The sequence below is a fragment of the Nanorana parkeri genome, unplaced genomic scaffold, assembly GCF_000935625.1.
Source record: "Nanorana parkeri isolate BGI_ZX_2015 unplaced genomic scaffold, ASM93562v1 scaffold150, whole genome shotgun sequence".
NCBI classification, from domain to species: domain Eukaryota; kingdom Metazoa; phylum Chordata; class Amphibia; order Anura; family Dicroglossidae; genus Nanorana; species Nanorana parkeri.
The window spans coordinates 996,239-1,010,714 of NW_017306418.1; the positions used below are offsets into that span (position 1 = coordinate 996,239).

At 42.1% G+C, this 14,476-nt stretch overlaps 1 protein-coding gene across 1 annotated transcript in view; it reads left to right on the forward strand.

Moving 5' to 3' along the window:
• WDR1 (WD repeat domain 1) overlaps positions 1–14,476 on the forward strand; it is a 56,902-nt gene that overhangs the window by 8,388 nt on the left and 34,038 nt on the right. Inside the window, 2 exon segments of the mRNA XM_018554258.1 lie at positions 6,526–6,616; positions 7,999–8,146. Of these exon segments, the coding sequence (XP_018409760.1) occupies positions 6,526–6,616; positions 7,999–8,146 (239 nt within the window).

Consider the following 14,476-nt stretch of genomic DNA (forward strand, 5'->3'; position numbering starts at 1 on the left):
AAAAAAAAAAGCCCCCCCCCCCCCCCCTCAGTGCTGCTTTAATGTTCAAGCAAATGTGTTATCTCAGTATGGAAGCTGCTTTTAACTCTGTAATTGCACTAGTGAATTTCTATAACGAGGGCTTGACAAATCCAGTTGTACGACCTTGTAATGCCAACCCACTGGTATGGGCTGTTCAACAACGGTCACACTGATGCCACTGAGTTGAATGCCACTGAAGGTGACACTAAACTCAGGCGGTTAAATCCTTAAAAATACATTCAAGTACCTTTTAATAACATAAATGTATCTTATTTGTGTATCACTCGGCTGTAGATCCTCAAATCATCTCTGAATTCGTGCGGACACTGTCCTTCCTTCTGGAGGGCGGCTACTTTGGTTCCCCATGGTCCCTGTGTGTGTTGTAAAGTAGTCACCGCTCCAAGTTCACTCCTGTCATGGACTACAATCTTATGTGTACTCATTTTTAATGAGATTGTAGTCCATCACGGGTGTGAGCTTGGAGTGGATGGAAGGACAATAGTCGTATGAATTCAGAGATGATTTGAGGATCTACAGCTGAGTGATGCACAAATAAGATACATTTTTGTTAATAGTTAAGGTACATGAATGTATTTTTAAGATTTAACTCCAAACTTTAGTCCCTTTTTTAAGCTGGCCATACACGTGGCATTTCTTCTTGTTCACCTTCTGCAGGTTTAAAGAGAATAAACGCTCAATTACCCCATCCGTTCTAAACAGCACGGATGGGGGAATCTCCACTGCTGAATGTTTTATATTGATAGCTAGTTAAAAGCACTGGAAGGAGCAATGTGCTCCTAGTCATGGTTTTTGTACCCCTGATGACTATGTTGGGAAAGATGGACTAGGAAATGCATGGACTTTTTTTTACTCTATAAGGTGAGCACTGCAGGTATGTTTGAGGAGCAGGAGATGATCTCAATGACTTTACAGCCCATTGATTGTGTTCTGTGTGTATGTGTGCTGAGTCATGGCCACTCCTAACTTTACTTTCTAGAACAGGAGAGAGAGAATCTTTTATAACTGATAATTCTGAAACAGACTTTGCTTGTTGTAGCCAGACTGAACCTACATTCAAAGAATTAGCCACATAAACATGTCTATACTTTGTGCTGTAATTTAAATAGAAACTATGTGGTATTTTGATTGCTATATCTTTTGAATAAACTTGCCTTATCTCTCTGAAAGGTACTTTCTTTGTAAGACTTTTGCATCCCAAAATATAGGTTACTTTAATTCATTTGTTGTTTTGGAGATGCTTCCTTTGGTGACATTCTTACATCATGCTTGTACTTAAAATCCTTGTTTATAGGAAACATGACATGGGAGAATCTGACTTATTTTATTCCCTGTCATTGACTCAACGTATTTAAAGTCTGAGAGCTGATACAAGTACAGGCAGACAAATCGTCTTTTTAGAAGATGTCGGCAATGGCAGCCCCTTATTTAAAAAAAAAAAAATTCCCCTATGACCGGTTTAGTCTTTGCCGAGTGAAGTTTGTAGACTTCCATTCGTCTTTCAAGCTGATCCCTGTGGCTTTAGTGCTTTGAGTCAATGACCCAAGTGTGATACAAGTGAAGTCACAAATACAAATCTGTGTGCTTGTTAACGTAAGAACCATGACGGCATACAAATACAAGGGTTTCGTAGCATTGACGCACAATTTTGGTTTTCACATTTACACATGGAATAAATTATTAATATATATCCATATAGGAATTGTGATTATGGCACCACTATTAGAGTAACTTTTTAAAGATATTTCTTTATTGAAAAATCATAATATAGCTTCCCTTCCCAGGTAAAAACAGCCACTTCTTTTTAGAGAATGTGTCCTCTTCACTTGTCTGCATATAGCCTCTTTTACGCACGCTGTTACGCACGCTGTGCCATCCGTGTCCATCCAGTTTTTTTCCTCCATCTTGTGATGGAGGAAAAAGCTGAAATGATCGTACCCCATGCCAGTCTATGGGGAATCGGATTTAGACAGAAAAGTGTCCGTTTACATTAGCTTGACCCCAATCCATCATGATCTGGTCCGTCAAAATGGAACACTGTTCTGTTTGTTTTTCTGGACCTGCTAGAGTTCTGGGGTACTGGGTGAAAATGAAAGCCCATCTGTTTAGATCCAGCTGCCCATAGACTACCATTGGACATCCGATTGGGTGCGCCTGAAAAACCGACAGGCGGACACGATCGGACCTCCCGTGTGAAAAGGGCCCAAGTTGGCAACATAAATAAATATCTTCCACATACAGTACATTCAGCTGCCAAGCCGATGAGATGAAACAATTGCAGAAGAGCAAACGAGACGAAGCATAGCAGCCGAAGCCAGTTCATTCAAATCACATAATATGTAGTCCATGTGATTCCCAATCTCAGTCATAGCTGGGCTACTCCATATTCTAGTTTTACTAGTCTTGCGCTAGTCACCCATGTATTCACACACTATCATCTGTCCTTCCCCCTAAAAAAAATGATCATCTCCAGGTCCCTCTTATTTCTGTTTTTAGTATAATAATAAATGATTAAATCATTACTGGCTTGGTATCGCATTAATAAAGATAAAGGACATTGGTAAGGCTGGGTCCACACTGTTGCGGTGCTTTTAGTTGCACATAGGTTGTTGCGTGTTATTCTAATGTTGATGTGGGCTATGTTAGGGAAGCCTATTTATTTCAATTGGATTTTAGGGCACCATGAAAGGTGCATACAAATTGCATGTACTTTTATTTTGTAACTCACCGAACCGTAACGAATGGTAGTGCATTATCGTATGTTTTGGAGCAATGCAAATGTGTTGGCAAGGTGCACTGGAGTGTCATTAAGAATGAATGGCACCACACCACATATAATTTTGCATGTTAACACAACAGTGTGAACCCAGCCTAACTGTTGAGGTTTGACTCTGATCATGGATTTTGCCCTTTTTTTTTCTGGCACACCATTTGTACAGGTATCGCAATATTTTTGCATTGTGGTCCTTATCGGGTGCTGTGCAGTGGTCTGTTAAAGGGAAGGGACCACGGTTGTAGTTGTAACGTCCGTGTAAGGTATTGGGTATAGGTGGATGCCACTGGCAATAAGGCAGATTTCCTTCAGTCTTTATCAAGAATCCTCTGCTTTTGTTTGTGGAATAAAAAAAAGGGCAAGTTATCAGCAGTCATCTTTCTTTATGCGACTTCTGCAAACTGGAATCTGGTTGCTGCACTTCATACATCATCATCCTCATCATCATCCCTGTCTGTACTGCCTTTATGTATCGGCCCAGTTTTGACCTTGGCTTCTTATGGCCACAAGACTGCGTTGCTGGGGACCTGTTATACTTTGTTAAAAGCTGAATTTTTTTTGGTTTCATTTTTTAAGCAGACTGGTACTAATTTGCAGATGGGAATGCAGTGCTGTGACTTTTTATAGAACATGTTCACAAAACGGAAATTTAATTCTGGAAATAGGAAATGAATAATGCATGTTGCTTATTGTTTTCATTTTGACACTGGAGCTATTCATTCTTATATATGTGCTTTTACACACTGGATGTATTGTGTTTAACAGACCGGTCCATCTACACTAGCCAACATTAAAAAAGACCTGTCATTAACAAATTTGGGAGCTGCTGAATTGTATGCTGCCTTGTGGTTGTGCTTCTCTTCTGCCTTCATTGTTTTTGTTTTTTGAGTTGCTGGCCCAGAACTATTATGGAGAGCAGAAGTTTCATTTTGCTGGTTGCAGTACTGAGAGCATAGCTAGCATTTTCAGAAGGTTGGCAAATGGCAGCCCCCATATTATCAATGGCAACTTTCCTTCAAAGAACATTTGTGACAAAGCAAATCACTTGTATCTACTTAGGCTTTGGTGGGAGCAGCAATTACCTGACTCATGTGCCATGTGACCCTAACCTACCTATCTAGCCAAAGCAGATGCTTTCTTTTTTAAAGTTCACCTGTCAATTCTCTGTTCTTAAATCAACCTCAATGTAAGTAAACATTGTAAGCATCACAAAAGAAGTATTTTCAAGAGTTCTAGGAGCCCTAAATCCTGGGGCACTCTAGAATGATATACAAAGGAAATTCTTTGGCAGTTAAAAGGACTCGGTTCCTGTAAAACAGGACACAGTATACTCCTGTGGCAGCACATGTCTTCTACGTTCCCTCCGTTCTATCTCAGCGACCTCCTAAGTGCTCATATGGGCACCTGTATAACTTTTGTCCCATTCCCCCAGCCAGGGAGCCACATGTGCTGCATACAGCCCCTCATATATGTCAATGGCTGTAGGTGTGTACATGCACTGGCATACACTTGTGTACATATTTACTTTGTATGGGTGCAGAATCCAAATGGGTATGAGCCCTTAGAGGTTGCTGAGCTAGATTGGGGGGAAGGCATGGGCTGCCATACAGGTGATTTGATACTTCCTGAAGTTTTGGATGCCTCTACCCCCTTCATGTACCGTGGATCCATCCTTCAACCTCCACATCACACATGCTGTGTCATGTATTGAGGATGGAACCACAGCAAAGTTTGATGGAGGCTGCAGTGCTGTAACAAAGGGAATGGAGAAGACTTAGACCACCGGAGAGGTGAGTATGCTGTGTCTTCCTTTACATGGAAGACACAGCATTCTCTCCTCAGGTGACCCGCATCTTCTACCACGATGTATAGAGTAGATCTTTATAAGAAGGATGTTGACAGTCACCGCCCTCATATTTTTGATGGCAATATTTTTAATTAAATTCCATAGTTCTATTTCAATTGTGCAGTTTGTTTGTCTGAAGTATAAAAAAAAATGCCAGTAAACTTAAGCTTTTCTACACTTCATATTCAATAGTTATAAAGATTTTAATATCTGCAAACCTACTGGGCACGATAAATCTTGGACTTAGTCTGTGGTGACATGGCAAAGTACAGAAATGGGGCAGAGACATGACACCTGCAAAACAGAAAAAATGGTCACCAGCACTCCCAAGTTTTATTAATTCATATCACCATGTGTGGCAACGTTTCTGAACCTGTCCGGGCTCTTCATCAGGCAAACAAAAAGGGACCAGACAGGTTCCGAAACATTGCCACGCATGGTAATATACCTGCTAGATTGAATAAAAGGATTTTGTTGTGAAAACTTGGAGTGCTGGTGACCATTTATTCTGTTTTGCAAGTATTTGGCGGCGCCATCTGCGGCCTCTTCAGCACCTCTCCTCCCCCCTCAATATATGGGGCTTCTCGGTCAAGAGTGCGGTGGGACTCTCTATTTGAGAGACACGACAGAGACCCTCACTGATGTCCCTGTGATTGGCTGGAAGTATAGTGGGAGTTGTACTTTTCACGGAGACCGAAAAGTGGGGGTTTTTTTAACAATTTTTCAGCAAAAAGACTTTTCATAACAGCAAGGAAGGTGTAAAAATAATACTGAGGGGCTACAAAGGCATAAAGAAATATGCCCAGAAATGGGCTTTTAAAAAGCTAATGTATAAATGAGAGTCCAAACAAGTTAATCTTATTTTTAAATGGTCAAATATGTATCCTTTCTTTGCCTGATCATGGGACCAATGTCGATATGGAGGATCTTGGGGGACAGAAAGCAGAGTTGCTGACCAGTTGGTTGTCCATGAATGTCAGCTTCCAAACATCCTCAAGGCACAGGTCACAAAGCACCTCCTTATCACTCTAGATCTAAACGTGCGTTCCCATTGGATAGACGAATGTATACTGACCTGCCTGTTGGGTAAAACGGACTTTAAATACATCAATAGCGTACTTGTCAGCATTGCTGAATCACATTATTATTTTGTTATGCACCCCCTACTATGGGTAATGGGAAATAGCTTCTCCCAAGTTCCCTACCAAGGTCTAGAAAAAATGGAACAAGGGCTAGAATACATACTCAACTAATGCAGAAATGATTGCATTATATCAGTAGTTGAGAACGGCTGCACATGGCTATTTTTAAAATATGTATATAAATAAGGTTTTAATACACTAGCAGATGGAGATCCTTGCTGGCATTAGGTTGATCTCTTAAGTTAAAAAAAAATACGATTTATGGGTCGCCTTTTTAGATGTTTCAAATGGTCATTGCATATGCAGTTTGTCAGTTTCACACACTGGTCTCAAAATCTGGTGTTCTAAAAAAAAAAGTGACACACAGTTTTGTGCCTCTGTTGTGTTGAATATCTATGTTTTGTACCAGCAGTAATTAATTCCACTCCTCTGGCCAAAATTCGGCCAGTGTATGGGCCCCCTCGGGACCCTCCATTTGACAAGTCGATTTTCAATCAAGGCAGCTGGTCTGAAAATTGCCAGACTATCATTGACTGCAGCCAATTGGCTGCAATTACTCTTTGGGTATTCTGACAGCGGCACACCTTCTGTTCACAGGACATGGGTTACTAAATGCTGTAAAATGTATGTTACATGGAGTTTTCCCTCGAGTGCTGCTGCTTACTCTGCAGTGTGTCCTGCCTAACCTAACATTGTGGTAATTCCCTTTTGTGGTTTCTTTACAGAACCCAGCTATTGCCGATGTCTACACTGAACATGCTCATCAAGTTGTTGTTGCCAAATACGCTCCCAGTGGATTCTACATCGCATCTGGAGGTAGGTAGTCTTCTGTTACTGATGTTCTGTATGTTCTGCTATCATGCAGCCTTCGGTATTATAGGTTGGATATGCCAGATCTTCTTTTTAGATTACAGAAATGGGAAGTATTACTTGCTGTGGCTTCAACTATAAAAAGACAAAGGCTGCTATATGACACCAAGAAAATAAAGCGGAAGCTCACAGCCTGGAAAGAAATAAAGGGGTTGTGACTTGTTAGCTGATATACATTTTTTTTTTTTTATGTGGCACTAAGAGGCAGTATAAAGGTGTCCATAGACTTTAGATGATCTGACAGCCATATAAACGTTTCAATGGCTATGGGCACCCGCACACACCCTCTGCAGAAGTTTATTGTAGAGAGAGAGAAGCCATTGGACTGGTTAGAAAATCTTGTAAGATCACTGTCCCTTTTTGATTTCCTTTCATTTACCCTCCAGAAAGCCAGCATTGAAGGTTTCATGAGTGGCTGTGGTTGACCATTGCCAGGAGCAAATATATAGAAGACCTTCTAGAAGCCAAATATAATTTTGAAATTGCTTCTACACAGCTTTTTTTGAAATGTACCGATTGAGATAAATGGTGAATGAACCAGCTGCATGCTGTCTGTTCTAAGCACTAAACTTCATGGACTGTTCTATTTTCCAAAAGCTTTTGCCTATAAGTTTCTCATTGCCAGAGACAAAGCTAAGACATGCAGCTGTATAGCTCTAATGCATAAAACATCCATCTCTGACAATAGTGTTTGCCTCTGAGTGTTGTATCGGCACTTTAAAGCAAATAGTTTAAAAGAAATGCGATCCCAAGATTTGGACCCTCCTGTGTAGTAACGTGTATGAGTCGCCACTTCCTGAAGGTACTTGTAGAAGATGGTGGAAGCTTCCTCTGTGCTCAGGGTGCTTGGTGGACTAAAGTCCTTTTGCAGATGCTTGTAGAGTAGAACACTTCTGTATGTGAGCAGATGATGTGTGGTCTTGGTTCAGCACTATGTGGTGCTGCAGGTGATAACTGGGTTTGCAGCTCTTGGTTTTGTACATGCAGTGGACAAAGTCATTCTTGGTGTACTTGGCAAAGATTGAATATTCCGAGACCGCTGAGGAGATTTGGGTACTCCGTAACCTCCTGCCATTGGCCTGTCAGGCGTTTTGTTTTTTTGAGTGGATGGGGCCTAATAGGAGCTAAACAAGTACAGCCGTGTAACTTGTATAACCAATTAATAGACACTTTTTGGAAACCTTGCATGGAAGGTGACATTCTGTGACTGCTGGGCCATATCCCAAGACTGGCTCTGGGCAAAACAGAATTACGTTTTAATTATGAGCTTGATGAAATATTATCACGTTTTTGGGAATAAACTGAAGTTGCCTGTGCTTATTCATTAGATGTTACTGGTAAAATAAGAATTTGGGACACCACGCAGAAGGAGCACCTGCTGAAATATGAATACCAGCCTTTTTCTGGAATTGTTAAAGACATGGCCTGGACGGAAGACAGCAAGAGACTATCAGCGGTCGGGGAAGGACGAGACATGTAAGTGTTGTCGCTGATGTATATTCCAGAGTACAGAAGTGCCCTGTTGGTTGTCAATCCATCTGATAATAAAGCTTGGCCGGTCTCTGTGTGGTCCTTGATTTGCTGGGGCCTGCAAGGTAATGATGGGAGCCTGAAGCAACTTTAGTAATCGGCCATAGATACTTTAAAAAAAAAAAATTAAATTGTGTTTTGGGGATCAAAAGCATGCTGGCTATTTTGGCATCTCGGTAAATAGAGATACATCTTCATATGGTTGTAGAATGGCAAATACTTAAAAGAAGGAATGAGCGAGTCCTTCTCTTTCACACCCAGCTTCCCAAGGTGGGAGCAATCATAATCTGGCTTTATAAAAACATCTTGAGCCGTTACTTAGCAGTCACAGACATGTATCTGCTCATAGGCTAAAATTAGGGATGTTCAGATACCAGTGCTGATACTTGGCGTTTTCATGAGAACTACCAGGGTTACAGCCGTTGCAGCTGGGACCTGGCTATGGCTCTCCACCACTGTCCTGAAATCATTAGTCTATTTTTTTAGAAAAACTGTCGCATGACAGACAAATATGTATCAGTACTTGTATCTGTCAATGCCTAGACAAGTAACAGTACTCGTGCTTGAAAAAATGGTATCGGTGCATCCCTTCTAACAAATCGCACATTAAAACAGGGATGCACAAATCCCAGGAGCTCCGTGTGCTCCTTTTAAAAATCACAGCTGCCTCCACTTGTTTAATTTTTTGCAATCAGATTGCTGGAAAAGTATCTGTACTTGTATCTGAACATCCCTAACTTGAATGCTAACCAGCATACCCAGATCTGTTAGAATTTGGAATATGTGTCATATTTATGGTGTATTATGTCTTCTATAATACAGTAATACTTAACTCTCAGCATTCATTCCTTCTCGGTCAGTGCAGATGGCTTCCTCCAGTATGTAGGGATAAGGCTTTTAGCGGTGTTGCGAAGAAATGAGATAAGAGACCTGCGATAGTTGGCAGTTGACTCTAGTGTGTAATGAAATGGTAAGTTCCATCGATCTTGGTCAAGAGCACACCTCGTTATAACTTTAGATGTGTCAAGTATGCGTTGCCAGTAGTGTTGGATTACTGGACAGAACCACCGAATATGGCTGGAGGAGCCTACCTTACCGCATCCTCTCCAGCGCATGTTTGACAGATGTGGCCAGATTTCCAGCAAGGTATCTCTGCTTTAACTGTAGAATTTGAGAGACAATCCTGTTTATACATATCCTTTATTTTTGTTATGTTAAGATGCACAATAAGAATGTTTTTAGCTTTTTTTTTTTTTTTTCCACTGTTGGCTCACAATAATACTGTGATTTGTTTATTTGAAATGAGAGTGTTCTGTTTCCTTGGAGTAAAACACTGGGTTTAATGTGGGAGAGAAAAACAGAGTGTTTATTTTTAGAATGTGTAACAGTTGGCAGCAGCTGTACTCAGCCCTTGTGTTTTGCTTCCAATTCCTGCAACACAATCAGATTGTCCTCCCTCTCTGTACTGTCCAGAGCTCACTGTTGGGTGTCTATACATAGGAGGACATTGCATTATGTCTAGAGTATGGTTCCCAGTAATCTTGTGTGCCAATTAAAAGTATGAGGGTGCATAGATGCAGTGCATGATATAGAACAGTAGTTTCTAACTTAAAGTAACACTAACCTCAGGCGTTCAATCTTAAAAATGCCTTCAAGTACCCTAAGGGCTTGACACGAGCTCCAGCGTGGTTGGCTACTGGAACGTATTGTATTGCATCCTTGCCAATTTCCTGCATTCAGCATTTTTTCAGATTGCACTGTACCTTGTGCCACGTCTTCTAGTGCAGGCGATCGCATTGGGGACAGGGGGCATGGCTGCGATGCCATTGAATTAAATGCTGTCCCATGCCTCCTCCCGGCCCTGAACGCAGGTAGACAGTTGGGATGCAATATAGTGCGTTCCAGCAGCTAACCATGCTGGAGCGCACTGTAACTCATGAACAAGCCCTAACTATTAACAAAAGTAGCCACCCTCCAGAAGGAAAGACAGTGTCGGTATAAATTCAGAGCGGATTTGGGGATCTACAGCCGAGTGATACACATATAAGCTACATTGCTGTTAAAGGTACTTGAACTGCGAGGGTTCAGTGCTTTTGTCTAGAGAGCTAAAATAACAGAGAGCTGCTCACTGGAACCACAATCCCGGCTGGCTCCTAGACTGGTCCCTGGAGCCTCTTTCCCCTTCAGCTCCAGCTGTCTAAGGTCCTGCGAGTCATCACATCCTTTACAGTGTATAGGATGTATGGATGTTGAAGGACATTCCATTGCTGGAGCATAGGACGACAGGCTGAAGGGTCTGCCGGGATCGTGTTTCGGGTCAGTTGCTTTGTTATTTTAGCTCCCGGTACAGATAAAATCTTAACCCTTGCAGTGCCGGGTAGCCCCACTGCAAGGCATAGCATTTTATTTGCCTGGAGTTCTTCTTTTAGCTTGGGTTGGGTATTGACTGAGAAGTACTGTATCGTACATTGGACAATTCAGCTATGTGCCTTGCTTGTGTTCTGTTGCACAGACACATCATAAGCATCATATATGTTCCTGGGGTAATGGCAGAAAGCCTACTAACATATGCAAAGAGCTCATTTATAATTGAACTTGTATCTCAGGCTGGGTCAGATGTGGCGGAAGAAAAACATCTACAATAGCTAATGTAACTGACATAATCTGAGCTAATGACCCTGCCTCATGTTTGTGCCCCCTCTGCGAATTCTTTCCCTGAAGATAACATACCACTATATAGCTGACTTGGTTGGGAGTATGTACGACGCTGTGATTGGTTTGTATGTTGTGAAGGGTATTGTGCATTGTAAAGGGAAAATTAGAGCTCTCTGTTTTAGGCTCAGCCGCCATCTTCCTTGTGAGACCATGACCACATCAGGAGACTTGATTTAAATCTGATCATACACCTATAGATTATCTGCAGATGTTCTATGGTCAGATGGAAAAGGTGCAACAGCCAACGGGGCCGACTAGCAAGATAATGATGCTTGGCCAAGCGAGAGATTCCTCCAACCACATAGTTTAGCATAGATGGAGGAATCTGTTGCACTTTTTCCATCTGACCATAGAACATCAGCAGATAATCTATAGGTGTATGAACAGCTTAAGAATAAAGAGTAACTAGCTCATGTTCTCTTCTGAGAAGATGGAGCAGGGAGGAAATTGTTTCAGATCGGACCTTACAAGTGTGTTTTGAATACATTTGTTGATCTCTCACCACGTATAGCAATTTTGTAATTGTTCAAAAAGGCTCTCCCTCTATTATTAAAAAATCAGTCATTTGAGCCCCAGTCCAGTGACTTTGTGTAGGTCGAGTTCAGGTCATCCATCTCTTGGAGGAAACATTCCCTCAGTCTCTCAGTAGTGCATTTTCCCCTCTCGGTAATCCCACAACAAATCCAACGTCCTCCATTGTTATACTGCCTATTTCTGGATGTACAGTAATCTGAGAATGAATGAATGGAGTAAAAACCCTCAGAATTTAGATCTTATAGATGCTATTCATCTCCCAAATTTTGAAAACTACCTATACTGCAATAAGTTCTGAACCCTGAGGGTTTTTTTGGTCTGAGTCTATTCATTCATTGTTATTGTTTCCAAGCCCTGAGAAGGGGGTTGTGTCTGCCCTGAAACACGTTGGCTGTTTAATGAACACAAATTGAAACTTTCTTTATGCACTCTGTTTTGGTCTGGTGCTCATCTTTTTTCTGCCCCTGAATTGCTCCCAGTACCTCCTATTGTAGACTGCGTCTTTGAGTTGCCTAACCATAAGCTACCTACAAATCAAATTGGGACTATCGTAAGGAATCCAAGAGACTCCTGATCGCACAACTCCTTCCTGTCAGGAACGGTGCTATTTAAATTGAGATGCTGATGCTAGGCAGGATTGAATGGATTGCGAGTGGCATCCAATGGTGCCCAGTCGCGTCTGATAGGAGTACAGTAAGGAAGCAGGATGCCATCAGCACACTAACCGAAAGCGTCAAGTGATGGGTTTTATTGGTGTATGTTATCACATGGAAGCAACGTTTCAGGGCCACGCAGGGTCCACTTCATCAGGCTCCGTATGATACTGTGCCTGATGACGGGGAAGCTGCATGGCCCCGAAACGTTGCTTCCATGTGACAACCTACATCAATAAATACGATCACGTGATGCCTTTGTTTGGTGTGCTGGTGGCATCCTGCTTCCTTACTGTTTCTAGCTGGGCCGTCCGCATTCATTTCAGCACCCAACTTTGGGGTTTCCAGAAAGGAGTGGGGTGAGATGCACTTCTGTCGTTGATAGAGTACAGAACATAATGACAGCCTGTTCAGTCTGAGTCGGCAGGATTTTGTTTTTGCTTCAGGAGCCCGCTCCATTGACGACCTAGAGAAAACCTTGAAACGTTAGATGCCAGCTTTACTTTTTAGGGAGTATTGGCTACCTGGTTCCTGGCATTTGTCCAGCCTTGCCATAACATTAAGGAGCTCCAACTATGCACAGAAATCTGCATCTCATAGAGCCAAATTCAGCATCTGTCATCTCGTGCCTAGGTGTACCTAATGCTGCAATATATCAGCAACACATTTACCACCAAAGTGTTGTAACAAACTAATACCTATAAAGGTATACAAGACACGAGTGATGTGAAGGCAGACGCTCAGCATTTTTCTTCTCTATGGACAAGATGAACTATTATTTATTTGCACACTTTTCATATCGGGCCTCCTTTTTTTTCCCCCCCACTTTTTAAATGTTATCCTTTGGAGGTTTTGGGAACAGCGTTCCAGCTTTGTTTAAAGCCCCATCGAGAGGCTTTGTGTTCATAATCCACCCACTTACATGAGTTATTGTATTTATTGTTTAGTAAACACAATGTAGAACTCTGATTCACCATCTCCGTATACACCGCAGGAATACAGCGATCCGGCAAACTGCATTTAAAGGCAACCCACATCTCTTGACAGATCTAATGCCTGTCGGGAGTTTGGTTTCCATGAGGATGTCAGGATTTGACATGACAATCCTAAAATATAACTCTGATCACTCCTTCTGATGGAGGTGGGGAATTATTGTGAGAATACCTGCAGTTTTCATGTAGCTGGCTGGGCTGATAATAGAATAGGTGTATAAAATATTGCTTTTAGATATAGTCTAATTTGAAAGAACAGTGCTGGGTGGAATTTTATTAATAAAACAATTTTTTTGCAATTGCACTGCACTGGAACGCACATCCTTGCGGTACCGTGCGTTCCAGTGTGGGTGATCACACTGTGGGTGGAAGGCGCATTTGAGGTGCCATTGGAAATTAATGGCACTGCCCCACACCTCCCGCAGCAGAATTTGTCAGGCTGAAACCGAAAATGTTTTATTTTTTCCCCCAGCTTTTAAAAAAATTATTAAATAATTGTATTTGTTTTCTTAAATTGTATTGTAAGCACATGGAGCTTCAACCAGGGAATGACAGCTGCCAGTGGCAAGATTCCACAGACGGCAGCTGAATTTAAATCCAACAGGTAGTGGGCGGGTGCAATAGCCAGCCTGCTATTAGCCATTTCAAATTGCAATAGCCAATAACAGGCTGGCTATTGCACCCACCCACTGCTTGCTGTGCCCTCCTCCCTGCGTGGAGGAAAGAGCTAGGGGATCCAACCAACTAATCCATAATGAGAATAGTTGACAACTATTCTCATAATCAATTAGTTGGTTGCAGCCCTACACTTAACCCTTGCAGTGCGGGGGTAGCGCCACTGTAAAGGTGAAAAACCTTTTTGCCCAGAGGTCTGCTTTAATGAAGGTGTAGTTGCACCTAAACCTAGGGGCTCATTCACACAGGCTAGCACATCTGTAAGGCGTGCACATCCGTGCAGAAATCTGCTCCAGGCAAGTACTAGTGCAGCGTGTAATTCCGTGCCTGTACTTCCCCTTGGGAGAACTCGGCTGTATGCAACTACACACTAACTTGAACCTGCACATCTATGCAGGTCCGTGTGCATGCATTTGGACATGGTCATGTAGCTGCATGCCGCTACATCCTCCCTTAGGAATGTACAGGCAACTGCACACACACTGCACCTGTCCCTCCTAGGGGCAGGTCTCTGCATGGGTTTGCATGCCTTACAGTAACAGATGTGCACCAATGTGAATGAGCCCTAATAGTTGTAAAAAAAACAATTTTGTCATGCTTTATAGGGCACACCTATTTGGAACCTCAAGATTACTTTGCAGCTTTCTGATCCAACATTACAGTGGTGCACTGTGGTAATTGCACATGTGCATGCACCTAATTATATA